The following is a 21,942-nucleotide window of genomic DNA, read 5'->3' as shown; positions in this document are numbered from 1 at the left end:
GTGGCGTCACCTGTGACAAAATCTGAAGTTCAGCTACTCAAGTTTATTCAGGAAACCACTTTGCTGGCGTTGCCTGGAAAGGCCTGTCAGGGTCTTGGCAAAGGGTCACAGGCGTCCCTCAGGGGAGGAGTTGGTAGTGCCACCGTGACATACCTAACAGCTACCCCACCATCTCCATAGTGGTGTAGCTTTTGCCTCGGTCGCTGCAGGAGACCCATCTTTGCTGGCATCCTACGAACAGGATCAAACCTCTGAGCCTACACTCTACTCAAGTGTCCGTCATCAAAAATGTCTCATTCCAGTACCCAAGAAGACTCAGGAGAGTCGGGACTGAGTTTCCTACCAGAACAGCAGAGTGACCAAAAAAATCCCTCTCAGACCGCTGTAGCAAGAATGCACTACATGATGAGAGATGATATCATCATGTTTTTGGATGGTGTACAGTTGCTTGACTTTCATACAGAAGCCAGAGAAGATTGCAAGATGGACATTTAAGATGGCGCCCAGCCGTCTTGTTCTACTTCTTTACAGGACTTTCCCGCCACGTGATTCCTGCCAAACGTTCCCTACCAAGAAGTCCCGTCTTGACTACAGAGAAAGTGTGTGTGTGTGGGGGGGGACCCCGGGGAACCCCACTGAGGAACTTTGGCGCGAGCAACAGGACAGCCCCCAAGAGGAGGAGTTGTCTACTGAAGAGAAGCCGCTGGACCTCTCAGCTCATTCTGCCATTGATTGCCAACCCACAAAGATGTTCCCGCCAAGAAGAGGTTCCAGTGTGCGACTAATGTACTTATAATTCAAACTACTGCGGCTCCATCTCCAGTCTGCATGTACGTCTCTAACTGCATTGTGTAAAATTGTACTTCTCCCATTTACAGAGAACTCTGCAGCTAAGCGTTTGCTGAGCAGACCATGCATGGTGCCTGCCAGAGTTACCGGTGTCAGCCTGAGCGAACTTCTGGAGAAAGTCCCAAAGCCAAAAACTGCTCCAGAACGGTAGGAGGGAGTCGGGGGTTGTGCTTTATTCTTTATAATACTGATGCAACAGTATATATGTGACATTAGCGGCCCAACAATGTAGTCACTGGTGGTTGCTTTAAAAACATATGTGCTAATATCCCAATTTTGGTGAAACATTCCGGAAAACCATAACACAATTGCCATGGGGAGAGAGGCATAAAAGAAAGAGGGGGTTGGACGTTCCAGTATATTTTAGGGGCATCCCTGGGAGTGGGCTTCAATGTCCCAAATTTGGCATTCTATATGTTGACAGTATGTAAAACTCTAGTTGCCTTTGTCTGACACACTAACAACCTTCTTCACCATACATGCAGTACTATAGTAGTTATATTCTTCTACCATAGGGTGCCGACCATTGAAATCCTCTGCAATGACTCTGGTAGTGCGCTCCCTGAAGATCAGCTTAATTTGTGCCCTCCTCTTGCGTATTAATCTCGCAGCCATATCTGTGTCTGAAACAAAGAAAAAATTATAATAAATTTGGCAGAAATAAAAGAAAGTCACAAATTTGGATTCCTCGTCAAATTGTCTATCAGATACATATGTCACATGGAACTCTACCCATTAAAAATATCAACTTGGTTGCAAAATTATAGTTTTCAAAATGGCTGCCGTGTTGGCCACTGCCCCTCATAATTTTTGCTCCCTTCCTCTGCACAACATGGCACACAGGATGGCATTTTCACCACCATTTTTCACTTATTTAGGTGTTTCTACACCTTTGGACCACCCTGTTTTATTGAAAGTGAAGCAGAACACTGCCCCTAGTGGTCAGACTTTCAAAAAGAGCTGACAAGAATAGTCTGAGCAAGTGGTAACCCGGGCAAATGCTTATGCCCCTTGTTTTTTAGGGCCCTACTTTACCCCAAGGATAGAAAACCCACGAGCCAATTAAAGCTGTCTATTCTCCTGTCCTAAGAATAAGCTAAAGGAACGTGTCATCAGAAAATGACCTTTTGTTACATTTTTCAGAATTTGTGGTGATTTTTGTTTTTTACATTTTCGATGTCATGATCCATACTTAAAAAATAAACCCAAAATCCTGCAGTTTTCCCATTGATCGTTAATAGAGATGAGTGAACCTACTCGGCCACGCCCCTTTTTCACCCGAGCGCCGCGATTTTCGAGTACTTCCGTAGTCGGGTGAAAAGATTCGGGGGCGCCGTGGGTGAGTGGGGGGTTGCAGCGGGGAGTGGGGGGGAGAGGGAGAGAGAGAGGGCTCCCCCCTGTTCCCCGCTGCTACCCCCGCTCCGCCACGCCTCCCCCCGCCCCCCGGCGCCCCCCTGAATCTTTTCACCCGAGTATGGAAGTACTCGAAAATCGCGGTGCTCGATCGAGTAATTACTCGAAACGAGTATATTCGCTCATCTCTAATCGTTAATTTTAATAGTCTATTTCTTGTTCCGTAGAGATCATCTCTCAGCAGTCGTCTCATAATCATCACAGACAGGATTACAATGCAGAGTATAACCTATAGGTAACACAGGACCCACCATGCATAATAGGTGATGATCACAGCGCACCTCCTCCCCTTCCTTGCACAGGTCACAGCGCATGCCTACAACATTCTCCCATAGAAATCAGTGGGCCCCCTGCTGTCCATTGTGTCTATGACCCATGGGTTCTGCTGTAAAGAATATCTCTCTGTTGTTAATTGCAGCTCAGACAATATGGCCGCCTCTACAGTCATGTACAGAGAATAGAATAAAAAATCTACAATCAGAAATGAAAAAGCGGAATAGAAAAAATAAAAAGTTTCACTATCTGGCAAAAAAAAAATAAGCAATGTATACTGTTTAAAAGGTGCGCACCTCTTTACTATCATGTGCCATAATTGGTGACTTTTTTTATACCACAGTTGAGGCGCACAGCCCTTAAAGCAACCCTCCAGTTTTGAGACCAAATTCTGTTCTTCTCTGCCATCTCTTTGCTCCGATGGTTCCTGGTTCTATTTTTGGCCATCCAAGATGGCCAATGCAATCTTTAGACTACCTAACCCCTTGAGTGGCGGGTTTCCTACCACCCTGTCGTGCCCACCAGGGCAGGTTTTTTAAAATGGTCTAATCATTGAATTTCAACTAGTTTTGCAGTTGTGTCTCAAGAGCCATAACTTTTTCATTTTTCCATTGACATGGCCATATGAGGGCTTGCTTTTTGCGGGACAAGTTGTGATTTTTTTAAACAGGGGGGAGGAAAAAAAGAAATGGGGAAAAAAGAAAAAAAGGGGCCATGTCATTAAGGGGTTAAATAATGTATTAACTTCCTTCTCTGGGTCATTACGATGCACACGGATACCACATGTGTGATTGTATTTTTGATTTTTTACAAAGTAAAGGGAAACAAGTGTTTTTATAATTTTTTTACTTTTTTTTTTTTTTTAAATTTTTTTTTCTTTTGTCCCTTTAGGGGACTTCCACAGGGACCCATCAGGACCCCTGATCACATTCCGGGGGTCCGATGGTGACAGCCCTTTTACATGCTGCAGTCACATAGACTGCAGCATGTAAAGGGTTAACACAGCAAAGATCAGAGGTTTTCTCTGATCTCTGCTGTAAGAGCTAGTACCTAGCTGTCCTCTGACAGCTAACAACCAGCTCTCCCTGTCACAGAGACCATCGGCTTGCTTCTGACAAGCCGATGGTCTCTATGGCAACCTGTAAACAAACCAGTGCAGGAGATTGCCGGCATGTCGGCAATATCTTCTGCTGGTTTTTCAAAGCCCTTGCAGTGCTCTGTGTGGGTCTGTGCAGGCAGAGCACACTGTCACAGCTTGTGGCATTGTGCTCTGCAGCTCCCATAGTGATACATAGCCCGGAAATCTTCCTGGCTATGTTGCTATGAGCAGTGGAGCTTGTCCCGGAAAATTTCCGGGCGTGCCACTAAAGGGGCTAATCCCCATAGTGCATTGGTAGTGTTAGACTTCTAATGCACTATACCTGTTCTCTGATTGGACAAAGATGCTCTTGTTATGAAAACTGACCAATCAAAGAGCAGTGTACAGTCGATAGAAAATTGCTGCATACATCTGAGATGGCTGAAAATTGGGATCTAGAACTGGTGGATCAGAGGGGCCGCAGAGAACAACTGTGGGTAATGTAGCTCCTCACCTTCCTGTCCAAGGATGGAATTCTTTCCTAAAACCTGAGAGTCACTTTAAACAATCTGTCTCTTAATTCCACACAGCAATTAAACTAAGGTCTATGTAAGTACACTCTGTCAAAAAAAAATCCAGCCCCTAGAATAAGTTGTTGTTTTGCTACACAACCCGTCCTGCAGTTCCATCTCAGGCAGATGTACAAATGATGAGAGTTGTGATTAGATGAAAGGTCTCGTCAGCAGAGGTCCTAGAAGTGGTTCCCCCCTTGGCCTATAAATGGCTCTCGGAGGCTCCTTGTGTGTAGTGACCTCTTTTTCCACTTGTGTAGAGCTTGTTGACCAATAGATGCCTCTACGACGCAGAGAAGAGATTTCACCCGTTACCAGAGTCTGAGAGGGGCGCATTATTGGGATGTGAGAAGCTGGACGATCTTATTGATGAATTGTCCCCCACTGGTGGTTCTGACCGGACTGTTAGGAGGTGTTGGACCAGTGGATGTGTGAGGGCACACAAGGTGACCGGGCCCAGGATGCCCCCAACCGACCAACTGTAGAAGGAGCGTCTGACCAGACTGTTAGGGGGTGTTGGAACCAGTGGATGGGGTCACACAAGGTGACTGGGCTCAGGACCCTCCGACAGACCACCAGTAGAGAGGATCCTCTGACCTGACTGTTAGGAGGTGTTGGGGAGCAGTGGATGTGGGAGGGCCCACAAGGTGACCGGGGTCAGGACCCCGACAGACCACCAGTAAAGAGGAGCATCTGACCAGGCTGTTAGGAGGTCTTGGGGAGCAGTGGATGTGTGAGGGCACACAAGGTGACCGGGCTCAGGACCCCTGACAGACCACCAGTAGAGAGGAGCGTCTGACCAGACTGTTAGGAGGTGTTGGGACCAGTGGATGTGTGAGGGCATACAAGGTGACCGGGGTCAGGACCCCTGACAGACCACCAGTAGAGAGGAGCGTCTGACCAGACTGTTAGGGGGTGTTAGGACTAGTGAGGGCATGCACACAGCTGCCTATTGACAGTCGTTGGCCAACACGTCCGCATGCCTCCTCCATTGATACACCGTGCGCCCTCCATCCATGCAGTGGGACATGAGAGCAATGTGTGCCAATGCATTGCCATGAGTGGATGAATTCTACGGCATTTCTGCAAAAAATCCCGCACTCCCAGCTACCACTGGGGATTTTTTTCCACTGCAAATAAATGCGTTTGTTAAAACCTAATTTAAATTAATTGCGGCAGTATCTACCAATAAGTTGGCCAACCCCTTTAAGGATATTCTGCCCCATGGCGTTCTGTCACTGAATTTACACTTTAATTGTATTCTTCAGGTTGGGATCATCAGCTTCTATGAATATTCCGAGAGCGGACGCTGAAGTCAACCAGACCAACGGGCTGCCCATAAGAACACCCGCTGAGTGTCGGGATCATTGTCGGGCAGGGCAGGTACGGGCACGGATGGTGATAGGACGCAATAATGGCTGTAATACACAGATACTACGGAGGAGACCTAGAAAAAGCCCAATTTTAAAACCATTTTTTAATACCGTCTATGTTGAGATCTGATTGCTTGATATTAGAGGTCCGTAGCCTGAGGCTGCACTACTGAGAGATTCTTATGACAACATCCCCTCTTTAGATTACTCTCTGGTGCCGTCTTGTCATGTAGGCTGTGTGTGGCTCCAAATCATCATCCATAAATACATCCTCCCTGGCTTAAATATTGTCAAGGCTGATACCAGGCCCATGGGCCCAGACTTAATGGCTCCAGCTCCCATGGCCCCACTTGTTGGACCTCCGCTCCCGCACCCTGTCTGACATTAGTATCATACTTACTGCTAATGTGTGATGCCACGCTCTGTGTGCAAGGTGACTTCTATCCTCAGCTCTGGCACACTGTACTCTGAGAGCTGGAGCCGGGGGGAGGAGCGAGGCCGCACACAGAGCACGGTGTCAGACATTAAGAGTAATTATGATTCTGCAGCTGTCCAGGGTGCTGGAAAGGGTACTACAGAGGGGGCACCAAGCGGTGCTATTACTAAAGGGGGCCCCAGAGGGAGCATAGGGGCACTATTACTATTTAGGGCACATTGGGGCATTATTACTTATTGGGGACACAGAAGGGGCAATATTACCTTATAATGACACACCTGAAGGGGCATTGTTACACTGTAAAGAATCGCGACCATCTGAAGCGTTGGATTCCAGTGTATTCATGTAGATGAGCATTTTTTTTCTTTAATTCATTTATTTATTTTTTTGGCGCGTAAAAAAATTATGCTGGGAAAAATAGCACATCAACGACGGAAAACGGCGATTTTATACCCAGCATCAAAAAACAGGTCTTGCCCTATCTTTGGCCGAGATACGCTGGAAGGTCCCATGGACTTCAGTGGAAGCTGAACAGGAAGGTGGGGGGGAAGTTTTGTTGTGTCCAACGTTGGGAAAGCATGACAGCCGGCTCTATTGAAGCATTAACAGTCATTCTGAGGATTTCTGCTGATCGATGGATTTCCGCGCTGCAGTGTGTTTCTTCACCTATATGCCGCAGCCGCCATAGTGAATGGCTGACAAAACGCTATTCTTCACTCATGCAATTTTTAGCCTTAATCGACTGAGTGTAAAAACGCATATGGTCATGTGAAAGAGGTCTGACATATCTAGCAATTGTCTAATATGCAAAGCCTGTATTATTATATTTCGTCACCAGATGGCGCCATTTCCTTATTTCCAGAATCCGCAGAACGGCCCATGATCGCTTTCTTGGCAACTTCCTGATATATCTATTTTTTTATAACAATTATTTTTATTGAGTTTTCAATTATGAATCTCATGCCTGATAATCAGGCTTTGTAAAGGGCCCTGAAGTTGTTTTCTTGCAGCAAGTTTTCTACCTGCCTTGCAGACACCCAGCTGCGGCTCGCCCCACAGTATATTGCAGCGGGTGGCTGAGCGTTCGCACCATTCACTTCAGTGGGAGCGCCGGCGATGGTGGAGTTGGCTAACTCTGGCGGTCCCACTGAAGTGAATGGAGTAATGGGGAAACTAAAAAAAGTTTAGTACAATGTTAGCCAGTAGAGCAAACTGTGATTGTTCCCAGCAAGAGAAACCAAGTAATCTTGTAGATATGATAGCTTTTAATGGCTAACAAAAATACATGATGTTACAGCGAGCTTTCCAACCTCTCAGGATCCTTCCTCAGGCAAATGGAACAGATCTGGATGGGGCACATATATATACAAATGGACACACATGAAAAGGCACAGACCTAGTGAGACTAATCTGCACTTAAACCAATACCAGGCAAGGTGAGCAGAGTAGTAAATACTTAATTAGTCCACTGGTAAGGAATGGGACAGTTTTATCATCCCTCAGTTGGTGTTAGGGGATCACAGGCCTGTGTGTTATCTCTCCTTCAGACCTACAAATAAGAGCTCTTTCCCATGAGCGTATATCGGCCGGCCTGAGGATCCTGAGAGGTCCAAAAGCTCGCAATAACATCATGTATTTTTGTTAGCCATTAAAAGGTCTTATACCTACAGGATTGCTTGGTTTCTCTTACTGAGAACAATCACATTGGAGCAATGGTGCGCGCGCTCCGCCACTCGCTGCAATATACTTTGGGGCGAACCGCAGCTGGGTGTCTGTAAGGCAGGTAAAACTTGCTGCAAGACGTTACTTTGCACTTGTCAGTAGTGCGTTTGCGAATCTTAAATCTCTTGCAGCCAAATCTCTCCCTAATATACGACTTGATATCCAGCTACCAAGGCGCCCACGGCGCTAAACAGACTCCTCAGGGTCCGTGTTTTGCCGCAGTTTCATGGTAATCGCAGCAATAAGCTGTGACTTCAGCGCATCTTTTCAGCAGACTGTTACATTATTGTTAGTTCAAGAAGGAGAACATCCACAAGCGGGCTGCTGCATGGAAGCTATCATTCCTGCGGCCGCCCGCTGCGTGTAATCTGTCACCCCGGGATCCAATTGGAGGTGCGGCTCCTGTTGTCTTGTCAGCTTAAATGACTTTCTGTCTGTTTGTGAAATTGCTTTTCTGCTGGCTGATCCCGCAGAGCTACAAGATTGGATTTTATCCCGTTAGTCCATAATTGGATGAAATGAGTGTGACGAGTGGTGAGCAGCGGCCGACAGCGAGAGGCGCGTGCGTTCTGCTCCACTCGTACAAGAGCATCGTGTCACAGTCCGCAGACTCGGCGCAGGATCACATCTCTGTAAAAGGGGCTCAATCAGTGATCATTGGAGCCCAGAGGTCGCGATACATGATGTTCATGGGAAATGCACATATTAGAGCTGTACGGTAATCAATGATTTTCGTCCCGTCTCAAAGGACCCTTAGTGATGGCATGTATTACTCCTGGTGGTTAAAGGGTAAGTAAAATCCTTGGGGGTCTAAAGTGGTTAGAAGGTTAATAACTGGTGGTGTCGTTAATAAAACGGTTAGTGGTAATTTCCCTAGTGCTCCAGAGTGGTTGTAGTTTAATATGTAATATCCCTGGTGGTCTAGAGTCATTTAAAGGGAACCTGTCATGTCCTACAGCACCATAAACTAAGTTATACCGCTGTTAGTGCAGCTGCCAGGGAGCCGGGGGATGTCCTTTTATGCTCACGCACTCCCTGGTTCTCGCGGTGCCCACCGCTGACATTTGTGGGCCGCACTGAATATCCGACTCCTTGGCGGGTATGTGAACGTAACGTGCTAAGATAGAACATGTTGCCATTTTTCTTGAACACGTATTTTGTGTAATTCGTGTGAGCGGTAACATGGCCGACCCATGGGTGATGGGTACAGCATATTCCGTGCGCAAAACACACTATACCAACACTCTTGTGAACTTGGCCTAACCCAAACATTCTCCATAGCCTTTCTGTAATCCGAATATATACAAGTTGTATATCAAAATGTCCAAAACAATATGGGGAACTCTTTTCAGTGCTTTATTATGGTGTAAATGTACTTATTTTAAAAATAAAGAGCTAAAAATGTAAAAAAAAAAAACATTTTATACACATAAAGCCAGTGAAAAAGGTATTCAAAACCGCATCGATAAAATTGGGTCATGAAACCTCCACATGCATAATACCACCTAAATATCTGGTTATCTAGGACTGTAACACTCTGGTTGTTAAGGGGTTAAGGGAGAAGCTCCCATCTTATACCTTCACTAGGATCTGATCTCTGGGGGTCACAGTGCTGGGGTCGCAATTTGTCCGTCTGAGAGCTTTTCTCTGCAAAGAGGTGCTGCAGACACTCGGCCCCCATTCACCTCTGTTCCCGGCACGATGGGGTTACCAGGAGTGACATGGTACAGAAAAGAAGAGTAAAGGGGGGAAGCGCTGCACCAGCGCTAGGATGAGTGGGGTCCCAGACATCGGACCGATCATAAAGTGATGGCATTTCTCTAGTGTTATGACATCACTTCATAAGAATGGAAAACCCCTTTAACGTAATTATATCTCTCCGGTGGGTCGGGGCTCCACATTTTTGCTTTACTGCGCAGAGCCATTATGTTTCATGATAAAATTCTTTGTGCTTTAAGCCACCACTAGAGGGAGCTCACTACAATTGGATTTATTCAGCTCATTCGGAGCTCACTCTTTCCTGCTGTAAATTTGTTCAAGATGTCTTCTGCACTTTGCGACACACTTCGTTGTGACAGCAGACATAATGAGCAGGTTATTACATATCTGCAATCCATAACACAGTTAGTTCAGATCCTCAGAGGGGCGTACAGGCCGTATTATGAATGCTAAAATGGCATCTGAATGAGTGTATATCAATGGGGTTTTGCCACAACCAATCAGGAGCCACTCGAATATACTGATCTCTTCCTGTGCCGTGCGGGCCCCATACTATGGCCACCATGGGCGTTTATCATTTCCAAAGCCGTCAGCAGCGCTGTCTGTGCCCCTCTGCAGGAATTATGCTACCTGTGCCTACAACGTGCCCAGAAGAACATCCCAGTGTACTTCACAGAAGAGCGGAAGCTGAGGGAGAAGGAAGAGGAGCGAGTACTGCAGCAGTACCAACACATGAAGGACCAGGAGGCCATACTAAAGGCTCAGGTAAGTTCTGTAACATGATGTATACCGTACCCACAGCACCATTGAGGGGTCATGACATCAGGAAAACCCCGATACATATAGGGGTGCAGCTGTCAGGACCTCAATCCGGCATCATGTTTAGTAAGTAGAACTTTATTCTTCCTCCATAATATCTATGCAACTTTTCAACCAGTTTCTTCTACTTTTCTTTTTCCATAGCTGCAATCTGAAGCCAATCGAGAGCAGAGAGAGAAAGACGCGGCGTACAACCGGGGTGTGGCCGAGGCCGTCAGAAACGGGAGGAACGCTAGAAGCACTGAGTTCTATGTAAGACCTTTAACCCCCTCAGTGGCAGGTTTATTGCCACCATGTAATGCCTCACAGGGCAGGTTTTTTAAATGAGTCAACAATGCAATTTAATCTCGCATGTATTTAGTAAGGAATGCAACAATCACATTGCAACATTTTTTGTAATGAAAGAATACATTATAACAATTTTGGAAAATAAAAATAAATCTCCGGGGCTTGCTGCCCTGAGTATGCAGTAAAAACCCCAGAAGATTTCAGATGACAGCTCAACGCTCTACACATTACAGCACTAGAGCTGTCCACGGAAATCTTCTGGGGTTTAACTGCATGGTCAGTGCAGCAAGCCCCGGAGACTTTCCGGGCGTTCCGCTAAAGGGGATAATAAACCCCTTATACTGCAGTGATGGCGACCAAATCTACTAATGGTGACAGCTTGACTTGTAAAGTAGTGGGAATACCTTGTTACATAGTATAAGAATATATGTGGCAGATTTGTTACAGAAAGCCATGAGCTCACCTCCACAACAAGCAGTTAGTTGACGAAAAGTCGCTTCTGGCATTTAAATCCCCCAATCAGTCTCACGGGGTCCTGAACGGCTTCCCTGTGATAAGGTCATGAGGTCCTATTGTGTTGTCATGGCAGCCTGTGGCGTGGCTGATAGATTGCCTGTCAGATTGCAGTAGAATGTAATACTATGGCTTTACATTATGCTGCAAGAGAGATCAAACCATCGCAAGTTCTTGTCCCCTATGGGGACTAAAAAAAAAGGAAAAAAATTTGATTAATAAAAGCCTTATTAATTATTAGAAAAATAAAAGGTATAAAATGGTAACAGCTGGCATTTTGGCATTTTCCCATATTTTTAATAAATAAAATCAAAACCTAAAAACAAAACACAAATTTGGTATCGCTGCGTCCGTAAAAGTCCGATCTATCGAAGCAACCCATTATTTACTCCGCACAGTGAACGTCATCTATAAAAAAATAAACAATACATTGCCAGAATCGCCCATTTTTTGGTCACCTCGTTTCACACAAAGTTATAATAAAAAAGCTGGACGTACTCCAAACTGGTACTAGAGTTGAGCGAACATACTCTGCCGAGCTTGATGCTCGTTCGCGTATTAGCGTACTCGATGGTGCTCGTTACTTGAACGAGCATCAAGCCATGAGAGAGAGAGGCGAACCAAGAAAAAAAAAAGCTCGGCACCCGGCGTCCCACATACAAAATTGCTCGAGTCTCCCATTGTAGTCAATGGGGTTAGAGTAGAGCTCTCGAATTTTACGAAAAGCTCGACTCGAATAACGCGGACCCGAGCATTTGGGTGCTCGCTCATCTCTAACTGGTACAAATAGAAACTTGCAAAAACGAGCCCTAGCACAGCTATAGTGACGGAACAAATTCATAATTAGAGATGAGCGAGCAGGCTCGTTTAAGGCTGATGCTCGAGAGAGCATCGGTCTTTTCAAGTAATTGTTTCCTCGTCCGAGCACCATGTGGGGAGGCAGTGGGGGGAGAGTAAGAAAGATCTCTCCCCCCTGCTCCCCGTCGCCCCCCTATGTGGGGCTCGGACGAGTAATCAGTTACTCGAAAAGACCGATGCTCTCTCAAGCATCAGCCTTAAACGAGCCTGCTCGCTCATCTCTAGTCATAATGTCATTTGCTGCACTGTGCATGTTATGGAAACAAGACCCCCAAAGATGGCGAAATTAGGTTATTTTTCCTTTTCAGTCCACTTGGTAATTTCTATGTTTCATACTGTACATTACATAGTAACATTTATAAATTGCAACTTGTGTAAAATACAACCCTCAGACAGCGAGGGATAAGTAGAAGAGCGGATTTTTTTTGAAGGGGTTAATGAGCTCTCCCTGTGAAGTGGTTTCATTTTTAATTGTTGATGCGTTGGAACAATAGTAACGTCTACATTACCTTTCAGATATGTTCTCCTTCTTGCAGAGATCCTACATCTTCCAGCAAAGGCCGCTGACCCCTCTAGCCTTACTGAAACACGAGCAGTACTACCAGTCGCTGACTAACCAAATGGCAGACAGAAGAGCCAAGGAAGGAAAGGAAAAGGAGGACCAGGACTTACTGGCCCGGCTCGAGAAAGTCCAGCTTGCAGAAGAGTAATGACTGTTTTGTTCTCTCTACATGTAGCAGAGCTGCTCCTGTACTGAGTGGTAGTGCAGAACATTTACAGCAGTCCCATGTAAAATTACACATCATCACATCAGGCCAAATGACCAAGTCAGCTCTGCTACATCTCTCTATAGTGGATATACACTGAATGGCTACTTTATTAGGGTGTAGATCGTTTTACTTGCGCTTTCACTGCGATTTGTCATGCGTTTTGCAATAAATATGCATCAGACTTACAGCTGTTTTGACATATATGGAAAAAATTGCTTATAAACGGATTGCACTTGCAGGCGAATCGCGTGGCTTGCGTAGAAAATAATACCAAAAAATGGGACATGCAGCAACTTTTTTATTCCATGTGAAGAATGGCTTGTGTAAATCAACTCATTCAAATAAAGGTTCTTTTCCTGTGTGAGTTCTGTCCGTCCCTGAATGTGACAGAATTCATACATGAATATTACTTGTGTGACTACGTCGTCCCATCAGCGCGGGCCAACAGAAATCTGGATCCATCCGAGCAGGCAAAGTTTTCCCACTGCTCAGTGATACCATTTTAGTGCTCTTTTGCCCCCCGGAGTCTCGCCTGGATCACCAGGGTTGACTGTTCACAGCCTGCTCATCAGAACGATTCCTAACATCCTCCTCTGACCCCTTTCAGTTGCTTACATTTACAGGATGTGACTTCACTGCATGCTTTTCCTCGATCGCTCCATTCTCTGTATGTTCTCCACACCGTTGCACAAGAAAACCCCACAAGGTTGACGACCGGATCTCGTTGAAAGTCACGCAGAATGATGGATTTTCTCATCTAATGTGGATTCGCACTGAAACTGATCCACGGAAAACTTGTCACTTGACTTTATGCCGCACTCCGGGGTCACAGGGAGGATTTCCATACGGGGAAGCGCCAATTGTTAAAGGACCGGTGTTAGTAATAAAGTGGTCATTCAGTGTATATGGGTCAGCACACAATGTCTGTCGTTCTCTGTCTTCTACACCTCATAGTCTGCAGATTTGTCCAGATCTGAAAGGACTTGAGAACTGGCATCTTCAGATAGAACTCGCACACGGGATGCCTTACAGCCTGTCCGATTCTTTTTACTCCTGTCTTAAAATACCATCCAGAGCTGCATTCAGAGTTCTGCTGGCTGCTCGGAATCCATTAGCACTATACTGATAGACACACACTTAGTAGTATAAGTCTTCTATACAGGCAATGAACCGCAAGGTATTTACAGGTTGATAGAGGTGTGAACAAGCAAAATTCTGAATGCAGCTCTGGTTGTGAATGTAGTATATGAGATTGTACAAGACAACAAAAGTAAGGTATTTGCAGAATTACTCAAAATTATAAGTAGATGTATTCTGTAAAATGGTTATCGCACATAAAACTACTGAACATGATAAGCAGAAGAGAAAAGGTCTTTAGAAACGTTTAATGGCTTTACCTAACTCCACCACTAGATGGTGCTAGATGTACTCCCACAGACTCACGCACATAGAAAAGCTCCACAGTATACAGTATAGAGGCTCTGGGATGATATTCGCTGTTGGCAGTCTTTTTTGGATTTCTGTTTTTATGCTAAAAACATAATTGCTGTAAAATGAAAAGATTTGCAACTTTCTGTTACATCTTATGTTTAAATTTCAAGATCTCTGCTTGTTGTCAGTGATTAGGAGCATTCTTTCTTTCTATCCAGAGACTGAAAAGTCAAAATCATGTCCAACTGACAAGGTGTGATGACGTTGCAGTATACCCAGAGGCAGTTTTATAGAAAATAGGGCCCTGAGCAACTATCAAAGTACCACATGCTTGCCATTTTGGAGATAGTTCTTGTTATTTCAGCACACTTAGTATCACCATATAGTGGTAAGATAATAGTGCCACATGCAGCACATATCATACTACCATATAGAGGTATTGTGGAACGATGAGACTGCTATTCATATAGATTGCCATACAATAATAATACTGCCATGGACAACCCGCATAATAATGTCATCTAGTGTTAAGATAAAGCTGCCACATACAACCCATATAATACTGCCATATGTAATCTATATAATACCACCATATAGTGGTAAGATAATGCTGCCTTATGCAGCCCACATGTAATACCACCCTATTTTGATATAGTGGTAAGATAATACTGCCATACATATACAACTTAAATAAGACTGCCATACAGTAATAAGATAATACCGCCATATGGTGGTGAGATAATACTGCAAAAAAAAAAAAACCTACATAATACCAACATATAGTGACATATTGGGTAGATAATACTGCCACATAACAAAGCTATATAGTGGTAAGCCCACATAATACTGTCCTACAGTGGTAAGATAATACTGTCATATAATGGCAAGATCATTTTTTTAAGCCCTAATATAGCACGGTGACAGAACATGTGCTCAATGAGTCTTTATTTGTACTGTTTACTGAGGTATATTGCGGTAATGTTAGTGCTTGTAGTCAGTGACTTAGGACCAGTCATTCATCTGTGTGTTTTACCTTCTAGGTTCGCCACTCAGAGGGCTAAATATATGCGAGAGAAAACTGAACAGATTCAGTCCTACAAATCCGCCCTGGACACCCAGGTAAGCGTGTAATCCGAGTAACGTTAGGATTACACCGCCCACCCCACTGCAGACCACCACAGCCAGGAGCCCATCCCGCCACTCCCTGCTGACCGACCCGCCGCTCCCTGCTGACCGTCCCGCCGCTCCCTGCTGACCGTCCCTTATAATGACAGGTTATCCTTTGCGATTACACATTGCCAGCTACTTCATTTACTATTGATTTAGGTGAAAATGAAGTCCAGTTTCGCTCCGCCACCTGCAACCGAGGACTCAGAACCAGTTTTTGGCCGGAATGATATGACCAATGAGAAACTGGTAGAGAGGAGGAGGCGGGCCCAGGAGGTGTCCAAGCATCAGCGACAAACCTCAGAGGAACGGAAACGCCTGGCCATCCTGAACGACCTAGTGCAGCAGAGGAAGGAAGCCGATATGTTACAGCGCTCGAAAGAACTGTACGTTCCTTGGCTAGGAAGGGGTTAACATCATTTGTAGTAATTTACATAATGTGTACCAAAGAGATATTTGTTAAAATCAACACTGGGCAAGAATTGGAGAAAGCTTTAACCATGCCAACAACAAGCATCTCTGAGTTAGTATGAAAGTCCTGTAGGTGATCCCTCATGTTAGTAGGAATTATAGATGAGCGAGCATACTCGCTAAAGGCACCCAAACCTTCTGTCTCGAGCGGGGAGATACTCGCTAAAGGCAATGCTCGCTCGAGCAATTGCCTTTAGCGAGTATACTCGCTCATCTCTAGTAGGAATCTGACTCACTGATCTGATCACTATATTTACCTACTTTATTTACAGGAGAGACAGGGAGGCAGTACTTTCAATACCTACATCATTTACAGGGAGAGGCAGGGAGGCAATACTACCTATACCTACATCATTTACAGGGTGAGACAGGGAGGCAGTACTATCAGTACCTACATCATTTACAGGGTGAGACAGGGAGGCAGTACTATCTGTACCTACATCATTTACAGAGAGAGGCAGGTAGGCAGTATTATCAGTACCTACATCATTTACAGGGAGGCAGGACTATCTGTACCTACATCATTTACAGAGAGAGGCAGGAAGGCAGTACTATCAGTACCTACATCATTTACAGGGAGGAAGTACTATCTGTACCTACATCATTTACAGAGAGACGCAGGAAGGCAGTACTATCAGTACCTACATCATTTACAGGGAGGCAGGACTAGCTATATCTACATAATTTACAGGGTGAGACAGGGAGGCAGCACTCTCTATACCTACATCATTTACAGGAGAGACAGGGAGGCAGTACTATCTGTACCTACATCATTTACAGGGAGAGGCAGGGAGGAAATACTATCTATACCTACATCATTTACAGGGTGAGACGGGGAGGCAGTACTATCTGTACCTACATCATTTACAGAGAGAGGCAGTACTATCAGTACCTACATCATTTACAGCGAGGCAGGACTATCTATATCTACATCATTTACAGGGTGAGACAGGGAGGCAGCACTCTCTGTACCTACATCATTTACAGGAGAGACAGGGAGGCATTACTATCTGTACCTACATCATTTACAGAGAGAGGCAGGACTATCAGTACCTACATCATTTACAGCGAGGCAGGACTATCTATATCTACATCATTTACAGGGTGAGACAGGGAGGCAGCACTCTCTGTATCTACATCATTTACAGGAGAGACAGGGAGGCAGTACTATCTGTACCTACATCTTTTACAGAGAGAGGCAGGGAGGCAGTACTATCAGTACCTACATCATTTACAGGGTGAGACAGGGAGGCAGTACTATCTGTACCTACATCATTTACAGAGAGGCAGGGAGGCAGTACTATCTATACCTACATAATTTACAGGGAGAGGCAGGGAGGCAGTACTATATGTATCTACATCATTTACAGAGAGAGGCAGGGAGGCAGTACTATCTATACCTACATCCTTTACAGGGAGGCAGTACTATATGTACCTACATCATTTACAGGGTGAGACAGGGAGGCAGTACTATCTGTTTCTACATCATTTACAGGGAGAGATAGGCAGGCAGTACTATCTGTATCTACATCATTTACAGGGAGAGACAAGCAGGCAGTACTATCTGAACCTACATCATTTACAGGGAGAGGCAGTACTATCAGTACCTACATCATTTACAGGGTGAGACAGGGAGGCAGTACTATCTGTACCTACATCATTTACAGAGAGAGGCAGGGAGGCAGTACTATCTATAGCTACATCATTTACAGGGAAAGGCAGGGAGGCAGTACTATCTGTATCTACATCATTTACAGGGAGAGATAGGCAGGCAGTACTATCTGTATCTACATCATTTACAGGGAGAGACAAGCAGGCAGTACTATCTGAACCTACATCATTTACAGGGAGAGGCAGGGAGGCAGTACTATCTGTACCTACATCATTTACAGGGAGAAACAGGGAGGCAGTACTATCTGTACCTACATCATTTACAGGGAGGCAGTACTATCTGTATCTACATCATTTACAGGGAGGCAGTACTATCTGTACATACATAATTTACAAGGAGAGACAGGGAGGCAGTTCTATCTGTACCTCATCATTTACAGGGAGAGACAGGGAGGCAGTACTGTCTATACCTACATGATTTACAGGGAGAGACAGGGAGGCAGTACTATCTGTACCTACATCATTTACAGGGAGGCAGTACTATCTGTACCTACATCATTTACAGGGAGGCAGTACTATCTGTACATACATAATTTACAAGGAGAGACAGGGAGGCAGTACTATCTGTACCTACATAATTTACAGGGAGAGACAGGGAGGCAGTACTATCTGTGCCTACATTTACAGGGTGAGACAGGGAGGCAGTACTATCTGTACCTACATCATTTACAGGGAGAGACAGGGAGGCAGTACTATCTATAGCTACATCATTTACAGGGAGAGGCAGGGAGGCAGTACTATATGTACATACATAATTTACAAGGAGAGACAGGGAAGCAGTACTATCTGTGCCTACATTTACAGGGTGAGACAGGGAGGCAGTACTATCTGTACATACATAATTTACAAGGAGAGACAGGGAGGCAGTACTATCTGTACCTACATTATTTACAGGGAGAGACAGGGAGGCAGTACTATCTGTACATACATAATTTACAAGGAGAGACAGGGAAGCAGTACTATCTGTGCCTACATTTACAGGGAGAGACAGGGAGGCAGTACTATCTGTACCTACATCATTTACAGGGAGAGACAGGGAGGCAGTACTATCTGTACGTACATTATTTACAAATAGTTAATGATGCAAATAAGGTGGCTACAAGAGTGGATTGTGATATTCTTTACTCAGAGCTTTTAGAAGTAGACCTCTCCTTAAGATTCCTATTTTTGTTGCTTCTTCCATCTGCTGCAGGTTATTGTCAGATCGAGCGTTGCAGTTTGAGAAGATTCACAGATTACAGAAGATGTTGCAGGAAGACTGGACAAAGAGCTCACAACTAAAGAGACAGAAGGAGCACCGAGAGGAGCTCTACATGCAGTAAGTCTGGCCGCAGCATCGTCTCTTCCCCTTTGCTGGCCCTCCGGTACATCGGCCCCGTTTATAAACGTCACAGGAGCATTAAGTGACGTTCACACACAGCAGACTTGATTCTGCTGTCCTCTTCATCTGAACGGGGTGCAGAAGTCCATGCAGACGCTGCTGAGACATCCCTGATCAGAGGTACAGAATGCATTTTCTTTTTTTTTGGGGGGGGGGGGGATATTTCAGCAAAGAATCTGCTGTATGTGGATCGGGGACAGCTAATCCAAAACTCACAGATAGCGCCAAGTATCTGCTAGGTGGGACCCTGTTCTAGATTTTGCCTTGGGGTCCAGAAGCTTCAGGTTACATCTCTTGCTCTTTCCTCCGCTCAGGGCTGGCAGCGAGCTCCTCCTCGATCAGTTTGTGAAGTACCGCCGCTGCCTTCAGTGTAAGAGACGCACGTCCAACTGCGGGGAGACCAACGTGTGGTGCGAGTCCAGATACATCCCAGGATCCCGACTCATGGTGTGATATCGTCTTCCTCTCTGGATGTTCCCGGGGAACATGATTTCGGCTGCACCTGTGTGGTAATAGTTGATATTTCCAATGATCAGAGTCTCCTTACAGTTTATTATAAGACTTGAAGAATAAAACCCAAAGACGTCTTCTACCTCTGCCGCCTCTGGTCGCACCGAGAGGAGATGCAGTTAATTGGCTCTGCAGCCGCACTGATGCCGTTGTGGTTCTGAAAGCAGATTACTCCTTTCAGAGGAAAAATGGCGTAAAATCCAATTAGCGGCTTGAAGCGAGCATTGTCTGCTGTACGGAGCAATAAAGGCACGCCGCGTTTGTGTTTGCATGTTTTTGTCCTCTTCCTCATTAACACAGGATTAATTAGTTTTTACTCCACTTTGGTGGGAACAATAGTTTATTTAATTGGATTAGCTAGAATTCTCCTTGGGTTCTTCTACACGGGCCAACGGCTGTGGCACTGGAGAATGCATAGGTGCCAATAGTAGGCACTGACGTTACTCATCATATAGCCCATCACAATGCCTATACAGAAAACCAGCACTACACCCAAACACACCTATTGGGTCATATGTATTCAACATCTTACTCTAGAACTCGGTGCAAAAAAAAATAGCAATTTTGGTGCACTCACCAAAATTGTGACTTTTAGGCCTCATGTCCACGGGGAAAATCAGGCCCGCTACGGATTCTACATGGAGAATCCGTAGCGGGTCCCTCGTGCCCCACGGACATGAGCGCTGAAAATCAGAATTAACTCACCTGCAGCGGACCGGGCAGATCTTCTCCTCTCCACGGCCGGATCTTCTTTCTTCGGGCGGCGGATGTGCTTGGCACGCCGGCTGCGTGCCGCGCACATGCGCCGGGCGCATCTGCCGGGCCGAAGAAAGAAGATCCGGCCGTGAAGAAGAGAAGAGGTGCCCGGTCCGCTGCAGGTAAGTTATTCTTATTTTAGGTCTCCCGCGGATCTGGACGGCTTCCATAGGCTTCAATAGAAGCCTGCGGGAGCCGTCCTCGCTGGAGACCCGCACGAAAATGGAGCATGATCCGGATTTTTTCATGCTCCATTTTTTTAAAATTCCCTTTTATTGACCATCCGCGGGTATTTATCTACCCACAGGTGGTCAATGCATCCCTACGGGATGCGGATCCGCATGCGGGTGATCCGCTGCGGATCTAAAATGCTACTTTGCCCGTGGACATGAGGCCTTAGGGATTTTTCAAAGAGTGGGTGGGACCTCGTGTTAGCGGTCGTGGCCATTTGCTGCCATCAAATCTTCTGTAATTGAGGTCATAAAGCAGTATAAAATTATGGCTGGAACATAATCCACTTTGCAGCCAGGGTCGGTTTCAGTCTGGCGAACGGAGGTCCTGTCGGATGCGACAAATGTATTAAGAGGCTTACACCCCTTAATACACTTATCACTCTTAGCCTGGTGCATAATTTACTTAGACCGGCATATTAAACGTTGATCTAAGTAAATATGCCCCAACACCAGTACGCACAAATATTCTGTCTTCATCTATTAGTATAATCTGGATTCTCTAAAGCAGGGTTTGTGTGTTCCAGAAACAGCGCCTCTCCTATCCATGGCTTGTGTCTGGTATTGCAGCTCAGTTCTCTAGAACTCAATGCTGCTGCGTTGCAATAACATATACAACCTGTGGACAGGTGGGCGCTGTTTATAGAGGAAAGCAGGCATGCCTTCTAATCTTGGACAACCCCTTTACACTTGTCCAGAAGGGAGCCTGATGAGTAGTTACTAGAGATGAGTGAACCTACTCGGTTTGGGTGTTTTTGAACTCAAGCACCGCTTTTTCCAAGTAACTTACTACTCAAACGAAAAGATTTGGGGGGGGGGGTGTGAGCGGGGGGTTGCAGAGGGGAGTGGGGGGGGGGGGAGCTTTCTCGCTCAGTACCCTGTTGGGTCCTGTTTTTATATAGAATGACCCTTGATCAAAAATTGCTTGTTTGAGCGATTTTTCGGACAATAGTTGACCCCGTGTAAAAGGACCCTCATTGTTGGGTTCTTAAGCACCTGACAGTCTTCCCAACTATTGGTCACAGAGGAGCGATACTCATTCTATGAATGGATGCAGAGCGGAGATCACTTCCGGCCACCGTTCACAGTAAACAGGCAGCCATTCTTAGATGAGCAACTGCCTGTTTACACTGGCTGATTGCGGTTTGATTTTTATGCCTCCACAAACTGAATGATGAACAATAAGTGAATGAATTCATTCATAATTCAGTTGTTGTCAGTGGTTACACTGAACGATTCTTGTTCAGTTTTGCATGGTCCAGCGATAAACTGAATGATAATCGTTCCTTGTAAAAGGGCCCTAGGGCTTCAAAGACCCCCCGAGCATCCTCCATATGTGCACGATATAAGACCGCTCTTTAGGTGACCCATGGCGTCCGCATAGGGCGGTTTGTAGCCTCTTTCTGACAATAATGAAAGTGTTTTCAGCAGGAATTTGGAGTTTATATAAAAGTGTCTGTAAATGTAGCAGAGCCAAAGGATAAAACTACGCCAAGACATCGGCGCCGGAGACACAGCGGCGGTAAGACACGGAGCAGCGACTAGAAGAAGAAGCAGGTTTATTTTAAAAGAAGTTACAAGTAGAAAAGTTTCCCGGTGGTCCGAGTATAATAGAAACATTCGGTCACATGGGAAGTCAGTG

General features: G+C 45.5%; 1 protein-coding gene across 2 annotated transcripts in view; it reads left to right on the top strand.

Annotated features, from left to right (window-relative positions):
* The window catches only part of CCDC81 (coiled-coil domain containing 81), a 39,050-nt gene extending 19,465 nt beyond the window's left edge, over window positions 1–19,585 (top strand). For both annotated transcript variants that reach the window (XM_066587205.1, XM_066587213.1), the window contains exons 8-16: window positions 879–996; window positions 5,454–5,568; window positions 10,054–10,200; window positions 10,399–10,506; window positions 12,450–12,619; window positions 15,155–15,233; window positions 15,441–15,667; window positions 18,616–18,741; window positions 19,119–19,585. In XM_066587205.1, coding sequence (XP_066443302.1) covers window positions 879–996; window positions 5,454–5,568; window positions 10,054–10,200; window positions 10,399–10,506; window positions 12,450–12,619; window positions 15,155–15,233; window positions 15,441–15,667; window positions 18,616–18,741; window positions 19,119–19,257 — 1,229 coding nt within the window. In that variant the 3' untranslated portion in view covers window positions 19,258–19,585. The remainder of the gene's footprint in view (window positions 1–878; window positions 997–5,453; window positions 5,569–10,053; window positions 10,201–10,398; window positions 10,507–12,449; window positions 12,620–15,154; window positions 15,234–15,440; window positions 15,668–18,615; window positions 18,742–19,118) is intronic.
* The last annotated feature ends 2,357 nt before the right edge of the window (window positions 19,586–21,942 follow it).

The sequence above is a fragment of the Eleutherodactylus coqui genome, chromosome 1 (genome assembly GCF_035609145.1).
Source record: "Eleutherodactylus coqui strain aEleCoq1 chromosome 1, aEleCoq1.hap1, whole genome shotgun sequence".
Classification (NCBI taxonomy): domain Eukaryota; kingdom Metazoa; phylum Chordata; class Amphibia; order Anura; family Eleutherodactylidae; genus Eleutherodactylus; species Eleutherodactylus coqui.
Note: the sequence above shows the minus strand (reverse complement) of the source record. Positions and strands in the feature narration are given on the sequence as shown.